The following is a 21,015-nucleotide window of genomic DNA, read 5'->3' as shown; positions in this document are numbered from 1 at the left end:
TTTTAAATGTTCTGTTATAATTTTGGACACAGTATATATATTGATAGATATAATGCATAATATAAACAAAAGTTCTTTGGGGCTCCCAAGCCAGAAAGTTTGGGAATCACTACTATAAGCTATATGCTATCTTTGAATTGTGAGAAGAACTGAATGAATTGTTTACCTTAGCATTAAGCCAAGCTCACACAAAGCTACTTGAGTACTTTTTCCCCAAGGCTAAAACACTATTGGCAATACTAAATATTTTTATTGCATGAGACAATCACTACAATTAAAATAGAAGTTTGAGAATTGGACAAAAATTACAGAATGATAAAAAACAGCTTTCTTCAACAAAAACACCCTTTTAATATCTTTGATACTTTCATAGATTAGCATCAGAATTTATTACAAGATTATTATGATTATTTTTATTACAAGGATATTACTACAATTATTCAACCTTAACTGTTGCTAGTTTATACCTATTTGACTCTGATTTCTTAAATATTGCAACACAATGAAAAGAATACTTTTGGTGTTGTAGAGAGAAAATTACTACCCCTTCAATGGAGAAAATATAATTTTCAATTATACTTTATTTAGCCCAATACTTCCTTAAGCCTTGTATTTTCTGACTGAACTTTGGCTAACAGAATCATGCTTGAAGCCTGAGAACATCAGCTTTCAGTAGGCTGTTGCTGGTGAAACTCTCTGGGAAATAGGATGTTGACAGAGGTATAATGTAAAACAAAATAGAGTAAAATGTAATTTTAAAGAAAAGGTTGTTAGATTAAAATTGAAGGCTAAGCAAATTTGCAAAGATATAAATCCTTTTTTAATATTTATTTCAGAGAGAGAAGGAGAGGGAGAGGAAGGGACAGAGAGAATCCCAAGCTGACTCCGCACTGTCAGTGCAGAGCCAGACATGGGGCTTGAACCCATGAACCATGAGATCATGACCTGAGCCAAAATCAAGAATTGGACACTTAACTGACACCCACAAGGACGTAAATCTTAATCCATGTGTTGGTAGTGTAGGCTCTGGTGTCAGATTTGTATTTGTTCTATATGTTGTAACCACAAAATTTTACTTGCTGTATTAATTGTTAAGGAATCACCTTTAAAACATCCAGACTTCCGAAGTTTAATGTTTCTATACTAATTAGTTGTCAGGGAGAGCTGCATTCAGGCCAGGGTCTGTAATGCCTTTTGAATGTACAGTGCCTCTTCCTTTGGCACTGAATTAATGAGTAACTATATAACAGATTCATTTAAAAACAACATAGGAGACTTATTCTATAATGCTGAACTTGCTATGTAGTATTTGTGCTCTTTAATTTTGCTCAGTTCTTCACAAACAATGCAATTCAAATTCATTAATCATCAAGACATAATATGTGTGTCTGAGTTATGAGAATATAGGAACCAGATTTTTAAGAGGTAAGACCTCTGGTATTGCAGGGATTGTAAATATTTTTTTCTCATTCCCAAATTTCCTAGAAACAAGAAGAGTTTTGTATAAGGGAATATTCCTTTTTGATATGAAAGTTGCCTTATTCTTAAAATTACACATATTATTCTTTACCCGTACATATTCCCTGCTTCCCAGACATCTTCCACCTCCCTTTCAATAGACGTCTTAATTTGGCATCTGATGATTTAAAATGGTTTCCGTAATCTAATTTTGAATAACACCCATTTTAAAGCAGAAACAGTTTAACAATTAACAAATATAAACGCTTGTTGAAATGTTTACTGAACCAACATAGTCCATTTGTTTGAGAAAAGACATGCAAAGTTAAGTTTCCCATGGGAAAAGATCACCTTGATAACTCCAGTTTTTAAAAATCTGAGCGTGATAGATAATCATAGTTGGTGTTTATGGAACTTTTTGGTGGGGAGAAAAACCAACTCTATAAACTGAGATTTGGAGCTGAGTAAACTATCAGATGAAATGGCAGGAAGAAAAAACTTATTAGAATTCCACTTTCTAAGAGGAAAACTAATACTGCAGAACCATTTAATGAAAACTTATCATTACAGGGGTTCAGATATCTACTGACATATGTATGACAAACTTGAGATTGAAATCATTAACTGCCTTCAGGAAATTATGTATTTCACAAATTTTGCTGTTTTAAAGAACACTTAAATATCACAAAGACACTGATACCATAACCATGCCCAGAGCAATTGTAAAATTGCTTAAAAAATTGTAAAATTGTCTAAAAAATTTTTTAACAATCTTTATTAACATGGGGGATTAACAATCTTTAGTTATCTGGATGCATTCCAGGTCACAGGACAAAAGCAAATTCTTACTTTGGCATGTGTTCAGTACAGTTACATGTCTAGCTCCTTTTAGGTAACATCTGTCTGCTCAAATAATTAATACTATTAGATATTATTCCCTCAAAGCAAATGTCTATTAACCCTGTATCCTAGAAGAAATTTAAAAAACAGTAACTAAAGAAATGTAATTGTAATCTAATTTCCTAAAGATTTCTCAGAATCCCTACTTCTGAATACTGGCCCTACTGCTATTATAGAAATGTTTTCCTTGAAAATTCCATTTCTCTATGGAATGTCTTTAGTTAGGAGTAAAAAGTCTTACAAAGAAATTGTTTAATAAAGAATGTTAACATTTTACTAAGCAAAAGATGTTTGCTTCAATTCCCACAAAAGCCAAACAGAAAACAATGCATTAGTAACGTTTTCTATTTATTCATTAATAAAAAGTGCATAGTACAAGCCCTTTATCCCAGTCCAAGTACTCAGTAAAAGATTCCAATAAACCCTGGATGGCACAGACATGATTTGTTTGGCATGATTTAAACATTTAAAAACAGCAATTAATATTTAGTACATCACATGACCACTTTTGCTTTTAACAAAGCAATCATCAGACATGGTAACAAATACATATGATTTTTCATTTAGAAATATTATGTTAAGACTAAACCTACTATTGCAACAACAAAAATTTAACCCATTATGTGTAAACGCTTCATTTCTCCTTCAAGTTGCTATTTTGTGTTGTAAGCTGATGCGCTGGTCCAATTTTAGCACATGTTTATTTAGAGTGACAGACTTTAATTCAGAGTGACAAATTTCCAAGGTTTCTTTGAAAATATAAAAATTCAGTAATTCTATAAATACTACCACATCACATACCACACAATGACACTAAAAGTAACCATGGAATAGCTGAACCTAACAGTTACTTTGGAAAATCTCTGCAAGTTTAAAATATGACTTGCTGGCTATGGGATAGTGCTTGGATAGATACATGATAAAATCTTTTACTATACACAGTTCCAATGTTAACTTTTTCCATATGGAAAGAAAACATTACTTTGCATAAGGTACATCAAATCACTCTTAAATAAAATTAACTTAATGTTAGTTGTGGAATATTTAAGAGCCAAAAATTAAAATGTGAAGCTTTAGCTTTCTTTTTTCCAGATTATTTAAAAATGATTGTAGCCACAGTTCAGGTGAATGTTTACAAGCCAAGTAATGACTAAGAGTGTGCTCAATAAGAAGGCCACATGTAGAAGTTTAAGAATTAAATAGAATAATATAAATTACTAGTTAGGTTAACAGGAATACTTTATATGCAGTAGTACATGGTCTTTCTCAGGAATACGGAGAAATTTTATAAGCAAAAAAACCAAAACTACTTCTCTAGGAGCTTTGTTGCTAATTAAATAGATGGTCCATATAGAAAAGGTTAATATTCTAGATGTACTATCAATTAAGTGTACATAACAGAAATGAAGAACCAGGAATAAGAATCTAGATTTGCAGGTCTCTAGCTATCACTACACATTCTGTTTCCAGGTCTAGGCCAGTTGGCTTCAACCAAAGCCAATTCTCAATTATTTGTGAGCCACAGATTCAGTAAATACATCAGTATCTCTGCCAAAGATTGGCTTTCTAGCAGCTTAGAGAAAAGACTGTTAGGATATATGTGTAAGCCTTCAAAGTCTAGGGGGCAAGGGCAGAAAAAGGAATGCTTACAGAGATTTAGCTCCATCCTATGCCATTCCTGCCCTTTCTGCATTAAATACTCTAACAGCTATAAAGCTGGGAAGGTTTCCAGGCCCAGCAAGAGGAAGAACTTTAAACCTCTGGTGCTCAATTATCTAAGATTTGACTTACCTGTGTTATGATACCCTTCGATTAGCATAAAGTAATTGAGTAGGTTATATTATGTCAAGAAATTAAGCACAAAGCCAAGATGCACAAAAGGAATGCAAGCAGTCAATATTGGATTATATAATGAATGAAGCCCTTAAAATGTTTATGGCCTAAAATGTAATCATAATAAAGGGGGGAAAATACCCTATGAGCATCACACAATTGTATCAGAGACTCTATTAAACAGTACAATGATATAGAGAAGTTTATTAATTCATACAAGTAATTTCTCAGATCAATACAGTGAAAAGCTAGACTCATCTGGGGGAAAAATCCTTACATTGATAGCAAAATATCTTCTAGCCCCCATAAACCATCTGTAATCACTTGCTAAGAAAAAATTCCATAACCACATGGGTCATGCAGACTTCGTTTTTATGCCATTTGTATTTTCTTTCAAACTGAGCAAAACAATGCAACCTTTTACTTTTCATACATTTCAAAATTTTACTTATATTAATACTCCTCCTCTCCCCAATCCATCCTATTACTAAACAAGAATGAGATAAGGGGTGAGAAAAAGATCCTTGATTGCTTTTTCATTTTCCTCCTTCTCCCTTGGAGTAAACTAAGAATTCATCAAATATATTTTAAAGTAAGAAGGATAATAAAAGATTCAATTTTTTCCTCACAGAAAAAAGACTAAATAAGTAAAGAGCATTCAAATATCAGTAACCAAATAGGTCCCCAATACAGCTTTAAGATAGTTCCATTTAACAGGGAAGTGTTAGAACAGAAAAGAAGGTTCCTGAGAGGCACCCATTTAACAAATAAATTATAGCTTAAATTATTACTGTATAGAATATACTTGGCAAAGGCAGAAAGAATTAACTTTTTTCCTCCTTTCACAAACCTTGTAAGGCTATAATGGACTGTAAATCATCCACCATATTTAAATCATGTTTAAAGTTCTCCTAATATTAGACATTTTTACGGGAATAAAAAACTTAGTAAACAACTATTTCATTTCTTCTCCCTTCCTTTTCTAGCCACATAAGCCAGTTGTAGTGGATGACACAGAACTGTAAAATATTCCAAAGGCTGCCACAGTCCCAAGAACTAGAGATAACTGCCACCCGCAAATCAAGGTAAATGTAAATACAGTGTGGTTCTTAATTTTTTTTCATACAATCTCAGACAACCCCAAGTAACTTTATAAATAACTAATGAAAAAAAAAGAAGCAATTTTAAAACCTATCAAAACTATTTAAAATATTTAAATGCAGAGATCTCAAATTTCCTTCAATCAGGCCAGAAATCATCACAAAAATTATGATCACAGTTACAAACAGAATGAGTGGAATGTTTAAGTGTAGGATAACCAAAAAAGCCCATGTAACTTTTTTTTAATATAATCATTTACTCAAATATGCTGTAAAAAGGAATGGTGATAACACAGGAAGCAAAAATAAGCTTGCAAGTGAAATTTCTAGAGGCTCATGAAAACAATACCATCCCATATTGCAGATGCAAAAGGAAAAACAGTTCTAATGGGGTTAAGAGTACTCTGGTCATCTTCGTTCATTTGGTCGTGCAAGGTGTTAACTATTTTCACTTCCCATATCACAAAGTTAGTCCACAGGAGGGGCTGGTGGATCTTGTCCCTGGCATTAGAAAGACAGAAATTATGGAATTTACTTCTTAAATCCCAGTGCAACTAATCTAACACATATAGTAAGTGTTGAGCAGCATGCCCACCACCCTCCAATCCCTAATCATATACTTATTTGAACTTTTTATATGTTTCTGCACAAGGGAACACTAGATTAACACTGTAATTCACCAATGTTTGTTTCATTCCTCCCTGTAGCACAGAAGAAAGGAAAATTGTGTAACAGTAGTATGATATGGAGGAAACTGCTCTCGCTGACAGCTCCAGAAGTGATATTTAAACCAATAAAGGTAGCATCATCCCTCTTGCTAAGATGACTGAGCTCAGTACAACCAAAGAGAAGCTAGAGATTTTTGTTTCTCACTACAGAATGTCAATGAGGAAGCATGTGACTCCAGATGCTGTTGGCAGGCATCCTATGACCACAAAGGGAGCTCACTTTGGAAGGAAGCTGATGGTCTGAGGAAAGAAAGTAGGGCTTCGATGATACTGTTAAACAACCTAAAACACTGATCCTACAACCTTTCTGGATTTTCTAATGTGTAAACCAATAAAGCCACTTGTTTAAACCAGGCCAAGCTGATTTTTGTTACTTGCAAGAGAAAGTATTTGAACTGTAAAGGAAAGATCAAAGCTTTAGAAACCTTCAAGAAGATTCCATTTATTTACTGTGACGTGCTATAGGAGGCCCCAGTTGAGGGTGGTCAATTTTTCAAATAAGGTCAAAATGTGAACTATAGCCTAAAATTAGTCAATATGTTTTCTTGCTTATTCTTAAGGCAGTGGGCCTACTCTTCTAAGAACTGCTGGCCTACAATGAAATAAGATTTAGTGACTATTATCTTAGATTTCTGTCAGTTTTGATGGCTTCTAAACCAGCTTATTAAGTTGAACTTCTTTAGCTCCAAAAGTTGAGGAAGTTGGTCTTTGATATGAAAGTAGTAAAACTATGCATAGAAAGTAAGAAAAAAGGCTGAGGAGAAAGCACCTTATCAAGACAACATACAAGCTGTTTTATGGATACCTTCCTCTCCATGAAAACCAAAAAATAAATTTAAGGCCCTTTATATCGTGCTAATGATGCTTTCTTTCTTAAAATCAGCATGGCTGGGGCACCTGGGTGGCTCAGTCGATTAGGCGTCCGACTTCGGCTCAGGTCATGATCTCGCGGTCTGTGAGTTCAAGCCCCGCGTCAGGCTCTGTGCTGACTGCTCAGAGCCTGGAGCCTGTTTCAGATTCTGTGTCTCCCTCTCTCTGACCCTCCCCCGTTCATGCTCTGTCTCTCTCTGTCTCAAAAATAAATAAACGTTAAAAAAAAAAATAAAAAAAAAAAAATCAGCATGACTACATAACTAAATGTTCTATTAAAAAAAAAAAAAGCACTGATTATCATTTGCTTTCTCCTATGTAAGAAATTAGTTTAACTAAACTTCTAATAATAACAACACAGATTGTGGAAAAGAAGAAATTATTTTAGCAATTCCATATGGTGAAGGTTGGAGAAGGGAATTAGTGGGATAATTTGGTGTTCAACAATGAATTCATCATGGAAATATTTTTCAAGAGATAACATCCAAGTCAAATAGAAAAGAAAAAATATAAATGCTGGTTCTCCAAACAATTAAAAGGAATCCTTCAGTGGAGTTTCTTCTATTCAAGATAGCACAAAACACTCCCTGTTGGGTCACTTTATTTATGCTATTTTTTACCTAGGTTCTATAAATGGTAGTAATCATGATTATCAAGATTTATCAACATGAATGATCCTATCTCTCCTTTGCCAGCATTTGATCTATTATGATGCAGAACTGGATGAGTTTTTAAGAGAAACTGGATGGGAAAACAAAAGGAAAACAGGATTTAGCCAGATAGGCTCAGGGTCTCTACTGAATTTAATAGCTAGGACAGAAGGGGAAAAAGTGAAGTAGAGGGAAAAATATGAACTATAGCTATTAAGAGAATTTACAGAGCGGGAACCATGAGAAGCAAGGGATCAACTGTGAGGAACTGGGGAGTGAAAAACTGAGATTTGAGAAGTACTGCTGTGGATTATTATGAACTGGATCATTTTCTATGTTGAGAAAGACTGGAATGTGAGTAAAGATTGGAATTCATTCTACAACTCTTTTTGGGCTACTGGTCTGTGTTTCTCTCTATATGTAACTCCATCAAGATTAAGCCTTTTGGGGTTGCAAGATTTACAAGAACTACATAGGAAGAACTTATTCCATGAGTTAAATCTTCCTTTTGCTAATTCAGATATTTCAGTCAAAACAAACTCCTCCCATTCCCAGGCCACACCCACCCCTACCCAAATGAATTTCTAATCCACAACACTTACATTATGAGGACTGGTTGGCTTTCCAGTAAGATTGGATCCTCTTAGATTAGGAGGTCTCAGTAGAAACAAAATCACTGCAATAACCATCCAGGCCATCAAGATCATGGTAATACTGATGCCATTATCACCAGAAGGTCCTGGCACTAAAGACAAACAACAAATATATTTGCAACAAAAAATGTAGCATGGTTATAATATTGTTAGATAATTTAAGAATAAATTCTAATGTTCAAGTGCCATTTTCAAAAATTGTATTACACATTTGAAAATATACAATGAAAAATTGTATACACATTTTAAGAAATACAATTATGAAATATTACATCTTGAATTTTCCTTTCTTCTTGTGAGAAAATCTAAATGGTAAATGGTACAAAATAGTCATAAGACAAAACCTATTAAATGAGGATTTTAATATATAGTGGTTCTTAATATTTTGGTGTGACAGAATCCTTTGAGAATTTTAGAAAAATTAAGGACTCTTTCCACTCTAAGAATCCATGTATACACACTCAATTTTGCATATGATTTGGGAAGGTTCATGAACCCACAAAGCCACCCATCCCCAGATATACTGAGATCTACAAAACCCAGGTTAAAACCACCTGATGTACAGTAAAGACACTCTACCTCAGGACAGGAAAATTCTGAATTTTAATTACAAAAGCAGCATGAAAAAATAACAGAGCTTAAGGAAAAGGAACCATGTGAATTGTATAATATATAAATTAAAGATCCCTTGAATGATATTCTCAAAGAGATAGTAATTTGGCCTTCTTTTTTAACAAAAAGAAGTTGGATTCAGATACAGATATTCTAAAATCTATCCATTTATCAGGAGAAAGAAGTCAGGGCTGTGTGTGTCAGTAATAGTTTCTCCCAGCTCCTCAGGCAGCCATGTCTTATTAATTCATTATTACAAGTACCTAACACAGTGCTGGCCCATGGTATGAGCCTAACAAATTTCTACTAAATAAAACAGACTTATAATTGACGTATATTAGAGAACTCAGTTGTCATAAATGAAAATTACAGAAGACAGATTTCTTTTTTTTAAGTTATTTATTTATTTATTTATTGAGAGAGAGAGAGAGAGAGAGAGAGAGAGAGCGAGCGCGCGAAGAAGGGGCAGAGAGAGGGGGAGAGGATCCACATTGTCAGCACAGAGTCTGATGTAGGGCTTGAATTCACGAACCGTGAGATCATGGCCTGACCTGAAATTGAATTAGACACGTAATCAACTGAGCCACCCAGGAGCCCCTATTTTAAGAGATAGAGAACGAGAGTGTAAGCAAGGAAGGGACAGAGAGAGAGGGAGAAAGAATACCAAGCAGGCTCCGCACTGTCAGCACAGAGCCCTACACGGGGCTCTATCTCATGAACCATGATATCATAACGAGCCGAAATCAAAACTCAGAGTGTGTTAAGGGACTGAAGCCACCCAGGCACCACATGAGAGGGTTGTTGTTGTTGTTGTTGTTGTTGTTAAAGCAAATACCATTGGGACACTTGGGTACTCAGTTAAGTGTCTGAGTCTTGGTTTCAGTTCAGGTCATGATCTCACAGTTCATGAGTTCAAGCCCTGCATCAGGATCTGTGCTGAAAGTATGGAGTCTGCTTGGGATTCTCCCTTTCTCTCTGCCTCTCTCTCTTAAAATAAATATTAAAGAAAAGCAAATACTATTATTTTTATTGCTAAATAATAGCTAAAATTTGAATCGTTACTTTGAATCAGGCATCTCTGTTAATCCTTTTAACAATCTTATTTTATGGTAAGTACTACCATATTTTCATTTTATTGATGAAGAAACTGGGGAAAAGGGGGGTTAAATCCTAATGTCATACAGTTGGTATGTGGCAAAGCTGGGATTTTAATACAGCTGGTGTCATTCCAGAGGCTGTACTCTTAACCAACCTCTTTGCCATGTCAGAATCTCTGACAATACCACAGAGTGAGACAGAACCTGAAAATTATTAGTCCTGTGAGTAGTAAAATTAGAAAACACAGATTTAAAAAGGATTTTTGATGAATAAGCTTGTAAGTAGAGGTTAGGTAAAATTAGATTATTTAAAGTTAAAGAAAGATAACTGTGACTTCTACACATTATCACTTCTTATGGTGCCCCTGTCTCAGAAATAAAATGCCAGATTAATGGTATAGACCAGAAGTGAAACCCCAATGTCAATTCTTATGTATTATTCAATTTGGAAAGTGGGTCTCTTCCTTTCATTTTATTTTATTTTATTTAAAATTTTTTTAACATTTATTTATTTTTGAGACAGAGAGAGACAGAGCATGAACGGGGGAGGGTCAGAGAGAGGGAGACATAGAGTCTGAAACAGGCTCCAGGCTCTGAGCTGTCAGCACAGAGCCCGACGCGGGGCTCGAACTCACGGACCACGAGATCATGACCCTAGCCGAAGTCGGCCGCTTAACCAACTGAGCCACACAGGCGCCCCTCTTCCTTTCATTTTATAAGTAATCTCTACATCCAGCGTGAGGCTCGAACTCACAACCCTGAGATCAAGAATTGAATGCTCCAACAACTAAGCCAGCCAGGCACCCCAGGTCTCTTATTTTTTGATACTCTTTGCACATAAAATATTCTTCACGGGGTTGAACCTTGGATCACTAATTTACTAATTCATGTCTTTGTAGACATGAAAATGCCTACTCTCACAGTCATGTTATGGTTCTCAGTTTCCTGTAACTGTCTCCTAGCTTGGTTCTTATTCCTGTCTTTCTTTTCTGCATATTGCTGCCAGAAAAGTCTGCTTAGAACACTGCTCGTAACAGATCTGCTGACCAACCCAGTGACTTACTCTCTGACTACTGCTTCAACTCTGAACTCTTTAGCCTGGCCTTTCCTCATAGGATTTGGCCCTACTCATCATATTAACTCTAAATATTTCTCACATAAAGCATCCTCTTGTTCTAGTCAACCACAGTATCTTCTTCCTTCTTTAGCCAGTGGTAGTCTGGTCTGTCTATGCTTAAGAATAGCCTGTGATGACAGCAATACCACAGATTCTACGGCTCTACCTCACACCATCTAATTCAGGAGCAGCTCAGGGATGGGGTCAGGAACCAACAATATTTTAAAAACTTCCCAAATGAATATGATGCAACAGTTCAATGCTAGTTTGGCTGAAAGAATTTGACAATTTTACAAACTCAGTCCTGGGGTACTCATGATTTTTTCCCTGTCTAGCATGTGCTTACAAATAACCACCATTTATTCACCTACATCACTCTCTTCTATAAAAATCTCCATTTTTGGGGTACCTGGGTGGCTCACTCAGTTGAGCGTCCAACTTCAGCTCAGGTCATGATCTCACGGTTTGTGGGTTCAAGACCCACATCTGGCTCGCTACTGTCAGTGCAAAGCCCGCTTTGGATCCTCTGTCCCCCTCTCTCTTTGCCCCACCTCTGCTTGCACTCTCTCAAAAGTGAATAAACATTTTGTTCTCACTTTTGAGAGAGAGAGCATGAGCAGGGGAGCGGTAGAGAGAGAGCTAGACACAGAATCCAAAGCAGGCTCCAAGCTCTGAGCTGTCAGCACAGAGCCTGATGTGGTGCTTGAACCCATGAACTGTGAGATCATGACCTGAGCCGAAGTGGAACATTTAACCAACTAAGCCACCAAGGCGTCCCAAAAATGAATAAACATTTTTTTAAAAATCTCCATTTTCTCAGTCCTCTCCTTCCTTTCTTCCCTGGACTAGTGTAGCATTCCTAGTTTGAAGGAATGGCTTCCTATTTGTTCTAATTAGGACATTAACTTTTCAAGAACTGAGACCATTTTATAGCTGTTTGACTGCATTACTTCTTAGCTATATAATCTCTGTGCCTCAATTTCTTCACCTGTGAAATGGAAATATTACTATCATCCCAGAGAGTAGTTGTGAGGATTGAAATGATCAGTACATAAGGAGCAGTTAGTACAGTGACTGGTACACAGAAGGTATTTAATACCAGTATCGAATACCCCAGGAGGTATTCATTACCAGTATTATGCACACAGAAAAGTCTGAGTGCAGATATATCCTGGCGTGAATAACTAGGCTGGATAAGATGCTGAAGTGGGAATGGAAAAGGGTCAAATACAAATAGTACTAGGATGGGAGAAGCAAAACACGTGGTGACTGACTGGACTGACAGTAGAAGGGGGAAGAAAAGAAGTTAAAGATGCCTCTAAAGTCTGTGAAGGGTAGTAATGTGCAGTAAAATTTCTCTACTTAAAAGGCTAAAAAAAAAAAAAAAGGTTAAATGGATATCATTTTCCTAACCTTCAAAGTTTGATAAGTTCATTTCTCTTATTCTCCAATAACTCAAGGCCTCTCTCAGAATAAAGAATAATAGCTAAATCAATTAAAGTTGAACCTCTTGGGGTGCCTGGGTAGCTCAGTTGGTTAAGCATCCAACTCCTGATTTTGGCTCAGGTTATGATTTCATGGTTCTTAAGACTGAGCCAGAGCCTGCTTAGGATTCTCTCTCTCTCTCTCTCTCTCTCTCTCTCAAAATAAATAGACTTTAAAAAAAAAGTTGAACTTCTTGACCATAGTCAGTGTTTTTCTATTTATACTAGCCCCATAAAATTAAGATGGCTCTAGAATGTATTTTCACATAGGTATACTGTGCAAGATTAGTTTTTTTTTAAAAACCTAGAAAAAAATAGAAACAAACCTAAATGCCTGCCAAGAGTGTCTGATTAGTAAATTAGGGGAACATCTGCACAATGTAATACCATGAAGCTGTAAAAAAAATGTTTAGGGAAGTTTCCATGAGATATGCTATTTTTTTTTTTTTTGACTGAAAAAAAAAAAAAAAGGTGAGAAACTGTGTACCAAGAAAGGAAGTAAATAATATACAGTTTGCTTGTACATGAATAGATTCTGGAAAGATACATAAAAAGCTAATAATACCTGAGACAGCACCTGAGTAGATGAGAAAATGTAAGGAGGAAGATAACTTTTCAGTGTTTATTAATTAAGTCCTTGATTTGTGAACTATATATAAAAAAATAAATTGAATTAAACAAAAAAAGTTCAGGATTGGAGAGCCTGGGTAGTATCTGGACTGAGTTGGACTTCTTGAAATATTCAGAAACAGACATGAATAGAATCACTGATGGCATTCTGTGATTATTTGTAGTCCCTTATGACAAGATTCGCTTTTTCATAAAGTCTCCAAACAGGTATGCTACTCAAACTCCCTCATACTACATGTAGCTGATACAAACAAATATAACAGGCAGCTATTTTTTTTAATTTATTTTTATTTTACTTTTTTAAGTTCGCTCCATGCCCAATGTGAGGCTTGAACTCACAGCCTTGAGATTAACAGTTGCAAGCTCTACTGACTGAGCCAGCTAGGTGCGCCTAATTTTAAGTTTTATTTTCATTTAAGTAACCTCTATACCCAACATGGGGCTTGAAATCACTACCTCAGGATCAAGAGTTGTATGCTCTTCCAACCGAGCCAGCCAGGCACCCCAAGGAACAGAGATTTTAAAGTCAGTATAGAGAAGTGAACAGGCACTGGTCCCCGGGGTTTTTACTGTGATAACTTTTTGACACATACAAATATTAAGGGGCACAATCACATGGGAGATATAAAATCTGTTTCCTCACTGCCTGGAAATGATTTGCCTTAAGAGAGTAAATACATTTTGCTGTATCGTCTGGAAAGATGTCAAATCAAAAAATGTAAAAGGACTCTGTGCATCAAAATACAGCATTCTGCTTTGCTTAACGTTTAAGTCTTTAGTTATAAGCAAATGTATTACAAATAGCTTGTCAAATGGAATATTCACAGTGAAGCTATTAACTTACCTGGACACCAGGAAGATGAAGGAGTAGAGAGGGATGCTCTAAGAGCTGGTAGATCCCAAGGGATTATTTCTACAAACTTACATAGGCTTCCAGTGGAAAAGCAGAAATAGAACAACAGTGAAAGTGGTGCATTAGCACCAGGAGGCTTTAACTCTGCAGTTTTGGGGCTGTATGGAGTAATTACATTATCCTCACAGTATAGCTACCTGTTTTCAAGTTGATTTACTCCAGAATTAAGTTAGTGATAGAGCTGGTTTCCACACAACACTTTATCTGAAAGGCAGTCTTTCAGAAGAGTGAGCAGACTTGCTCCCTACTGCTCTAGAGAGCAAAACTATGGGTGGACACCACAATGAAGTGGGAGTTTAGCTCAATATAAAGAATCATGCACTATTTGGTGATCCATACTTACTATTGTAATGTCCTCTTAATAAATTGATCCTTTTGTCATTTTGAAAAAAAAAAAAAAAAAAAGAATCATGTACCAACTGAATCTGCTAATACACTGCAGCTAAATTCTGCTCCCACACAAAGTAATGAGCTCAGATTCAATTAAATCACCTCAAATGCATGCAACAAACCATGGCAAGCACAATGAGTATTGTGATATAATAAGAAATATAGGGGCATCTGGGTGGCATCGTTGGCTAAGCGTCCTGACTCTTGATTTCGGCTCAGGCTGTGATCTAACGGTTGTGATACTGAGCCCTGCATCGGGCTCCATGCTGGGTGTGGAGCCTGCTTAAATTCTCTCTCCCCCTCTCCCTCTGCCATTCCCCCTCACCTGCATGTGTGCACACATACATGTGCGCGCGCTCTCTCTCAAAAAAGAAAAAAGCAAAACAAAACAAAAAAGGAAAAAAAAGGAAAAGAAAAAAATGTATATTTGGTCTTCATTCCAGTTCCTAGCACAGAAATCCTAAAACTCTTGGAATTTCCTGAGAGATAGGAAAGAAATGTCATTTTGTAATTAATAATAAACGTTTCAACCAAACTTGAGTTTATGCTAATGAAGTGACTTTGGGGGGCCTCTGTAGGCTTCAGGATGGGGTCTGGTTGCCAGAGTTTGACCATATAATTAGAGAGCTGGAACTTTCAGCTCCACTACCTAACCTCCAGGCAGGAAAGTGGCTGGAGATCAACTTACTCACCAATGGCCAATGATTTTATCATTCCTGCCCAGAGAATAGAATCTCCATAAAAACTCTAAACAAAGGGGTTCAGAGAGCTTCCTGATTGGTGAATACATCGAGGTGCTGGGAAAGTGGCACACTCAGAGAAAACAGGGAAACTCTGCACCCTTCCACCACATATCTTGCCCTGTGCACCCTTTCTATTTGGCTGTTCTTGAGTTGTACCCTTTATAATACACTGGTAATGTAAATAAACTGTTTTCCTGAGTTCTGTGAGCCATTCTAGCAAATTACTGAACCTGAGTAGGGGACAGTAGGAACTCCAGATTAAAATATATTTTATGAAAACAGCATAAATTCACTGGAGAAAATTTAGAATACAAAGAAAAGTAATTCTAACACCTACAGGAAACTGCACAAACCATTTAAAAACATGACTTTCAGAAAGGATTTCCACCAAACACTAAAAGAACCAGGGAAGAAAAACTGGCCAATATAACTAAATTAATATTTAAGCTCTAGAGTTTTGTCTTTATGTTTAGATTAAAGAAATGACATTTCATTCAAAGAAGTAAGAGTATATTTGGTTTACAGGTGGGGTGGGGCTCTAGGATCACAGATACCACAAATGTAATAAATACTTGTTTTTCCATAAGAAGTTCAATAAGATTATTTTCAACTAGAAGAACAGGTTTTAGCTTTACCTGCTGGAGGAAAATTTTGAGCTGCTTATCAGAAAGCACACTGCAGATTAATGAATGCTACTGAAAAAGCAACATAAAGAAATCTGGAGTGGGGGAAACACCACACATCACCCCAACAACCTAACACAACATCTACACATTACCATTACCTTCTTGTCCAGAAGCATATAATTACTACCCTGATGCACCAATGGAAAATGTTCTGACAAAATTTCTACTTTGGGCTAAGCACTGTAATAGCTCCTATTTCTCTAAGCTGTTATATTTACAGAATTTAATGGGACACCCAGTTCACATAATAGTAACAATAATTAATAATGTAATAACAAGTGCCTTTAAAATAGTACCTTACTATGTTTTTTAGCTTCATTACAAAATAAAGTGGAGCTCAGCTTCGGGATGGTATGTATAAGCACAGAGCCTATTAATAAATGCAATTTAGTAACATGTCAAAAATCTTAAAATGTACATAAAATGTAGCAAGGGAAGTTAGAATGTTGAGATTTAGAATGGGATCAAACTTGGGGCACCTGGGTGGCTCAGTCAGTTAAGTATCCGACTCTCGATTTTGGCTCAGGACATGATCTCACAGTTTGTGGGATTGAGTCCGGCTCCTTGCAGACTTAGGATTCTCTCTCCCTCTCTCTCTGCCCTTCCTCTGCTTGCACACTCCCTCTCTCTCCCAAAATAACTAAATAAACTTAAAAAAAAAGTTTAAAAAAAGAGAATGGAATCAAACTTAAGTTATTGACTTAAAACAGATGGCTATTAGTTGTTATATGTAAACCCCCAAACAAAAACTTACAGTAAACACACAAAAGATAAAAAAATATAAGCATAACACTAGAGAAAGTCATCAAACCAGAAAGGAAGACAGCAAGAAAAGAACAGAAAGGAACTACAAAAACAGCCAGAAAACAATGAACGCTATGGCAACAAGCATATGCCTATCATTAATTACTTAAACTGTATTTTTTTTTTCTTTTTTAAGAGGGAGGGCACACGTGAGAGGGCAGAGAGAGATGGAGAGAGAGAAGAGGGGCTTACCGAAAGCAGGGCTTGAGCTCACCCGAAGAGGGACTCAAACTCACGAACTGTGAGATCATGACCTGAGCTAAAGTCAGATGCTTAATGACTGAACCAGCCAGGAGTCCAGTACTTTAACTGTAAATGAACTAAATTCTAATCAAAAGACAGAGTGGTGGGGCACCTGGCTGGCTCAGTCGGTAGAGCATATGACTCTTGATCTCAGGGTTGTGAGTTCAAACACCACGTTGGGCATAGAGCTTATTTAAAAAAAAAAAAAAAAAAAAAAAAAGACATAGAGTGGCTGAATGGATTAAAAAAACAAGACCCAGGGTGCCTGGATGGCTCAGTTAAGTGTCCTACTTCGGCTCAGGTCATGATCCCGTGGCTGAGCCCTGTGTCTGGCTCTGTGCTGACAGCTCAGAGCTGGAGACTGCTTCAGATTCTGTCTCCCTCTGTCTCTACCCCTCTCCCCGCCCCCTCTCAAAATAAAAATAAAACACCAAGAACAAAACCAAACCAAAAAACAAGACCCATGTATATGCTGCCTATAAGAGACTCACTTTAGATGTAATGACATACAGAGACTGAAAGTAAAGGCATGGTAAAAGATATTCCATGCAATAGAAACCAAAAGAGGGTGCCTAGGTGGTTCAGTCAGTTAAGTGTCTGACTTAGGCTCAGGTCATGATCTTGTGGTGCATGGGTTCAAGCCCCGCATTAGAGGGGTCTGGAGCCTGCTTCAGGTTCTGTGTCCCCCTGCCACCCTGCCCCCGCTCTCTCTGCCCCTCCCCCACTTGTGCTCACTCTCTTTCTCAAAAATAAAGAAATAAATGTTTAAAAAAAAAAAAGAGGGGTGCCTGGCTGGCTCAGTCAGTTAAGCATCCAACTTTGGCTCAGGTCATGATCTCACGGTTCGTGGGTTTGAGCCCCATGTCAGGCTCTGTGCTGACACCTCACAGCCTGGAGCCTGCTTCAAGTTCCGTGTCTCCCTCTCTCTCTCTCTGCCCCTTACCTGCTCATGCTCTCTGTCTCTCTCTGAAAAATGAATAAACATTAAAAAAAAAAAGAAACCAAAAGAAAGCTGGGGTAGCTAATACATATATCCAACAAAATCAATTTTATTTATTTATTTTTGAATGTTTTTTATTTATTTAGAGAGAGAGAGAGCATGAGCAGGGAAGGGACAGAGAGATAGATGAGAGAGAGAATCCCAAGCAGGTTCCACACTGTCAGCACAGAGACTGATGAGGGGCTTGCTCCCATGAACTATGAGATCATGACCTGAGCCGAAATCAAGAGTTGGACACTGAACTGACTGAGCCACCCAGGTGCCCAGACAAAATCAATTTTAAAACAAAGACTACATAATAAGAGACAAATAAGGGCATTACATAATGATGAAGGGGTCAATCCAGTAAAAGGATACAATAGTTGTAAATATTTATAGGAGCACCAAAATATATAAAGCAAATATTAACAGACCTCAATGGAGAAATAGACAGCAATACAATAATAGCAGGGAACTTTAATACCTCACTTATGCCAATGGATAGATCATCCAGACAGAAAATCAATAGGGAAACATCAGCCTTAAATGACATGTCAGATCAGATGGACTTAACTGTATATATAGAACATTCCCTCCAAAAGCAACAGAATATACATTCTTCTCAAGTGCACAGAAAACATTCTCTAGAATAGATCATATGTTGACCACAAGTAAGTCTTAATAAATTTAAGAGGACTGAAATCATATCAAGCATCTTTTCCAACCACAGCAATATAAAACTAGGCTCCACACTGAACATGGGGCTTGAACTCAGAACCCTGTGATTAAGAGTTGCATGCTCTACCAACTGAACAAGCCAGGCACCCCAGAAAAATTTTATACAATCAAAAATATCCTGAAACAAACAAAAATTCAATTATAACACTAAAATTTTGGGGATGCAGCAAAAGCAGTTCATTTACTATTATTATTTTTATGTTTTATTTATTTTTTAGAGTGAGACAGTGTGAGTGGGGGAGGGGCAGAGAAAGAGAGGGACACAGAATCCAAAACAGGCTCCAGACTCTGAGCTGTTAGTACAGAGCCTAACATGGGGCTCAAGCTCACAGACCATGAGATCATGACCTGAGCCAAAGTTGGATGCTTAACTGACTGAGCAACCCAGGCACACCACAAGCAAAAGCAGTTCTAAGAGAGAAGTTCACAGTGATAAATGCCTACCTCAAGCAATAAGAAAAGTCTCAAACGATCTAACTTTATACCTCAAAAAGTAGAAAAAAAACAGAATAGAGCCCATAGTTAGTAGATGTAAGGGAATAACAAAGATTAGAGTAGAAATCAATGATAAAGAAATTAAAAAGATACTAGAGAAGACTGATAAAACTAAGAGCTAATTCTCTGAAAAGATAAACAAAATTGATAAACCTTTAGTCAGAGTAACCAAAAAAAGAGAGAAAGGACTCAACTAAAATCAGATATGAAAGAGATGTTACAACTGATACTATAAAAATATAAAGGATCATAACATTAGTATGAATAATCATACACCAACAAACTGGACAACCTAGAAGAAATGAATAACCTCCTAGAAACATACAGCCTACCAAGACTGCATCATGATAAAACAGAAAATCTGAGCAGACTGATTACTAGTAAGGAGACTGAATCAGTAATCAAAACCCTCCCAACAAACAAAAGTCCAGGACCAAACAGCTTCACTGGTGAATTCTACCAAACATTTAAAAAAGAATTAACACTAATCCTTTTCAAACTCATCCAAAAACAGAAGAGGAGGTAATTCTACTAAACTCATTTTATGAAGCCAACATTACCCTAGTACCAAAACCAACAAGGATACCACAAGAAAAAAAGGTACAGGCTAATGTCCCTTATTCACACAGATGTAAAAATCCTCAAAACATTAGCAAATAGAATTCAACAATACTTTAAAAAGATCATACATCATGATCAAGTGGGATTTACTCTAAGGATCACAAATCAGTCAATGTGATATATATTACATTAACAAAATTAAGGATAAAAGTCATATGATCATCTCAATAGATGCAGGAAATGCATTAGACAAAATTAAACATCCATTTATTACAAAAACTCTCAACAAGGTGAAAATGTACCTCAACATAATAAAGCCCAAAGCTAACACCATATTTAACTGTGAAACCGAAAAACTTTTCCTCTAAAACCAGGAACACAACAAGGATGTTCACTCTGGCCACTTTTATCCAACACAGTATTAGAAATCCTAGCCAGAGCAATTAGGCAAGAAAAAGAAATAAAAGGCAACCAAATTTAAAATGAAGTAAAAGTGTCACTATTAGCTGATGACATTATGTATAGAAAACCCTAAAGACTCCATCAAAAAGATGTTAGAATAAACAAATTCACTAATATTGCAACATATAAAATCAACACAAAAACCTGTTGTGTTTCTATACACTAATAACAAGCTAGCAAAAAGAGAAATTAAGAACACAGTCCCATTTATAATTGCATCAAAAAACACCTAGGAATAAATTTAACCAAGGAGGTGAAAGAGCTGTGTGTTGAAATGAAAGAAATCGAAGACACAAATAAAAAGATACTCCATGCCCACACACTGGAATAATTGTTAAAATGTCCATACTACTCAAAGCAATTACATATTCAATTCAATTCCTATCAAAATTCCAAAGGCATATTTCACAGAAATATAACAAACAATCCTAAACTTTGTATAGAACCACAAAAGACCCCAAAGCAATCTTGAGAAAAGAAAAAAGTTGAAGGCATCACAATCCCTGATTTCAAATTCTATTACAAAGCTAAAGTATTTGGGGTGACTTCAGCTCAGGTCATAATCTCATGGTTTGTGATTTGAGCCCCACGTTGGGGCTCTGACAGCTCAGAGCCTGGAGCCTGCTTCAGATTCTGTGTCTCCCTCCCTCTCTCTGCTTGCACTCTGTTTCCCTCTCTCTCAAAAATAAACATTAAAAAAAATTTTTTTTAAGTTATCAGAAGATCTGAATAGACATTTTCCCAAAGAAGACACAGATGGCAAACAGGTTAAAGTCACCTAACATCAGGACCCTGCAAACAAAACCACAATGAGATATCATCTCATACCTGTTAGAAAGCCTATTACCAAAAAGGTAAGAAATAACTAG

At 36.5% G+C, this 21,015-nt stretch overlaps 1 protein-coding gene across 2 annotated transcripts in view; it reads right to left on the bottom strand.

Annotated features, from left to right (window-relative positions):
- Window positions 1–2,685: 2,685 nt before the first annotated feature.
- SMIM14 (small integral membrane protein 14) overlaps window positions 2,686–21,015 on the bottom strand; it is a 79,825-nt gene continuing 61,495 nt past the window's right edge. For both annotated transcript variants that reach the window (XM_027055569.2, XM_053217450.1), the window contains exons 4-5: window positions 8,142–8,284; window positions 2,686–5,792 (exon numbers count right to left, since the gene is read on the bottom strand). In XM_027055569.2, coding sequence (XP_026911370.1) covers window positions 5,760–5,792; window positions 8,142–8,284 — 176 coding nt within the window. In that variant the 3' untranslated portion in view covers window positions 2,686–5,759. The remainder of the gene's footprint in view (window positions 5,793–8,141; window positions 8,285–21,015) is intronic.

The sequence above is a fragment of the Acinonyx jubatus genome, chromosome B1 (genome assembly GCF_027475565.1).
Source record: "Acinonyx jubatus isolate Ajub_Pintada_27869175 chromosome B1, VMU_Ajub_asm_v1.0, whole genome shotgun sequence".
NCBI classification, from domain to species: domain Eukaryota; kingdom Metazoa; phylum Chordata; class Mammalia; order Carnivora; family Felidae; genus Acinonyx; species Acinonyx jubatus.
Note: the sequence above shows the minus strand (reverse complement) of the source record. Positions and strands in the feature narration are given on the sequence as shown.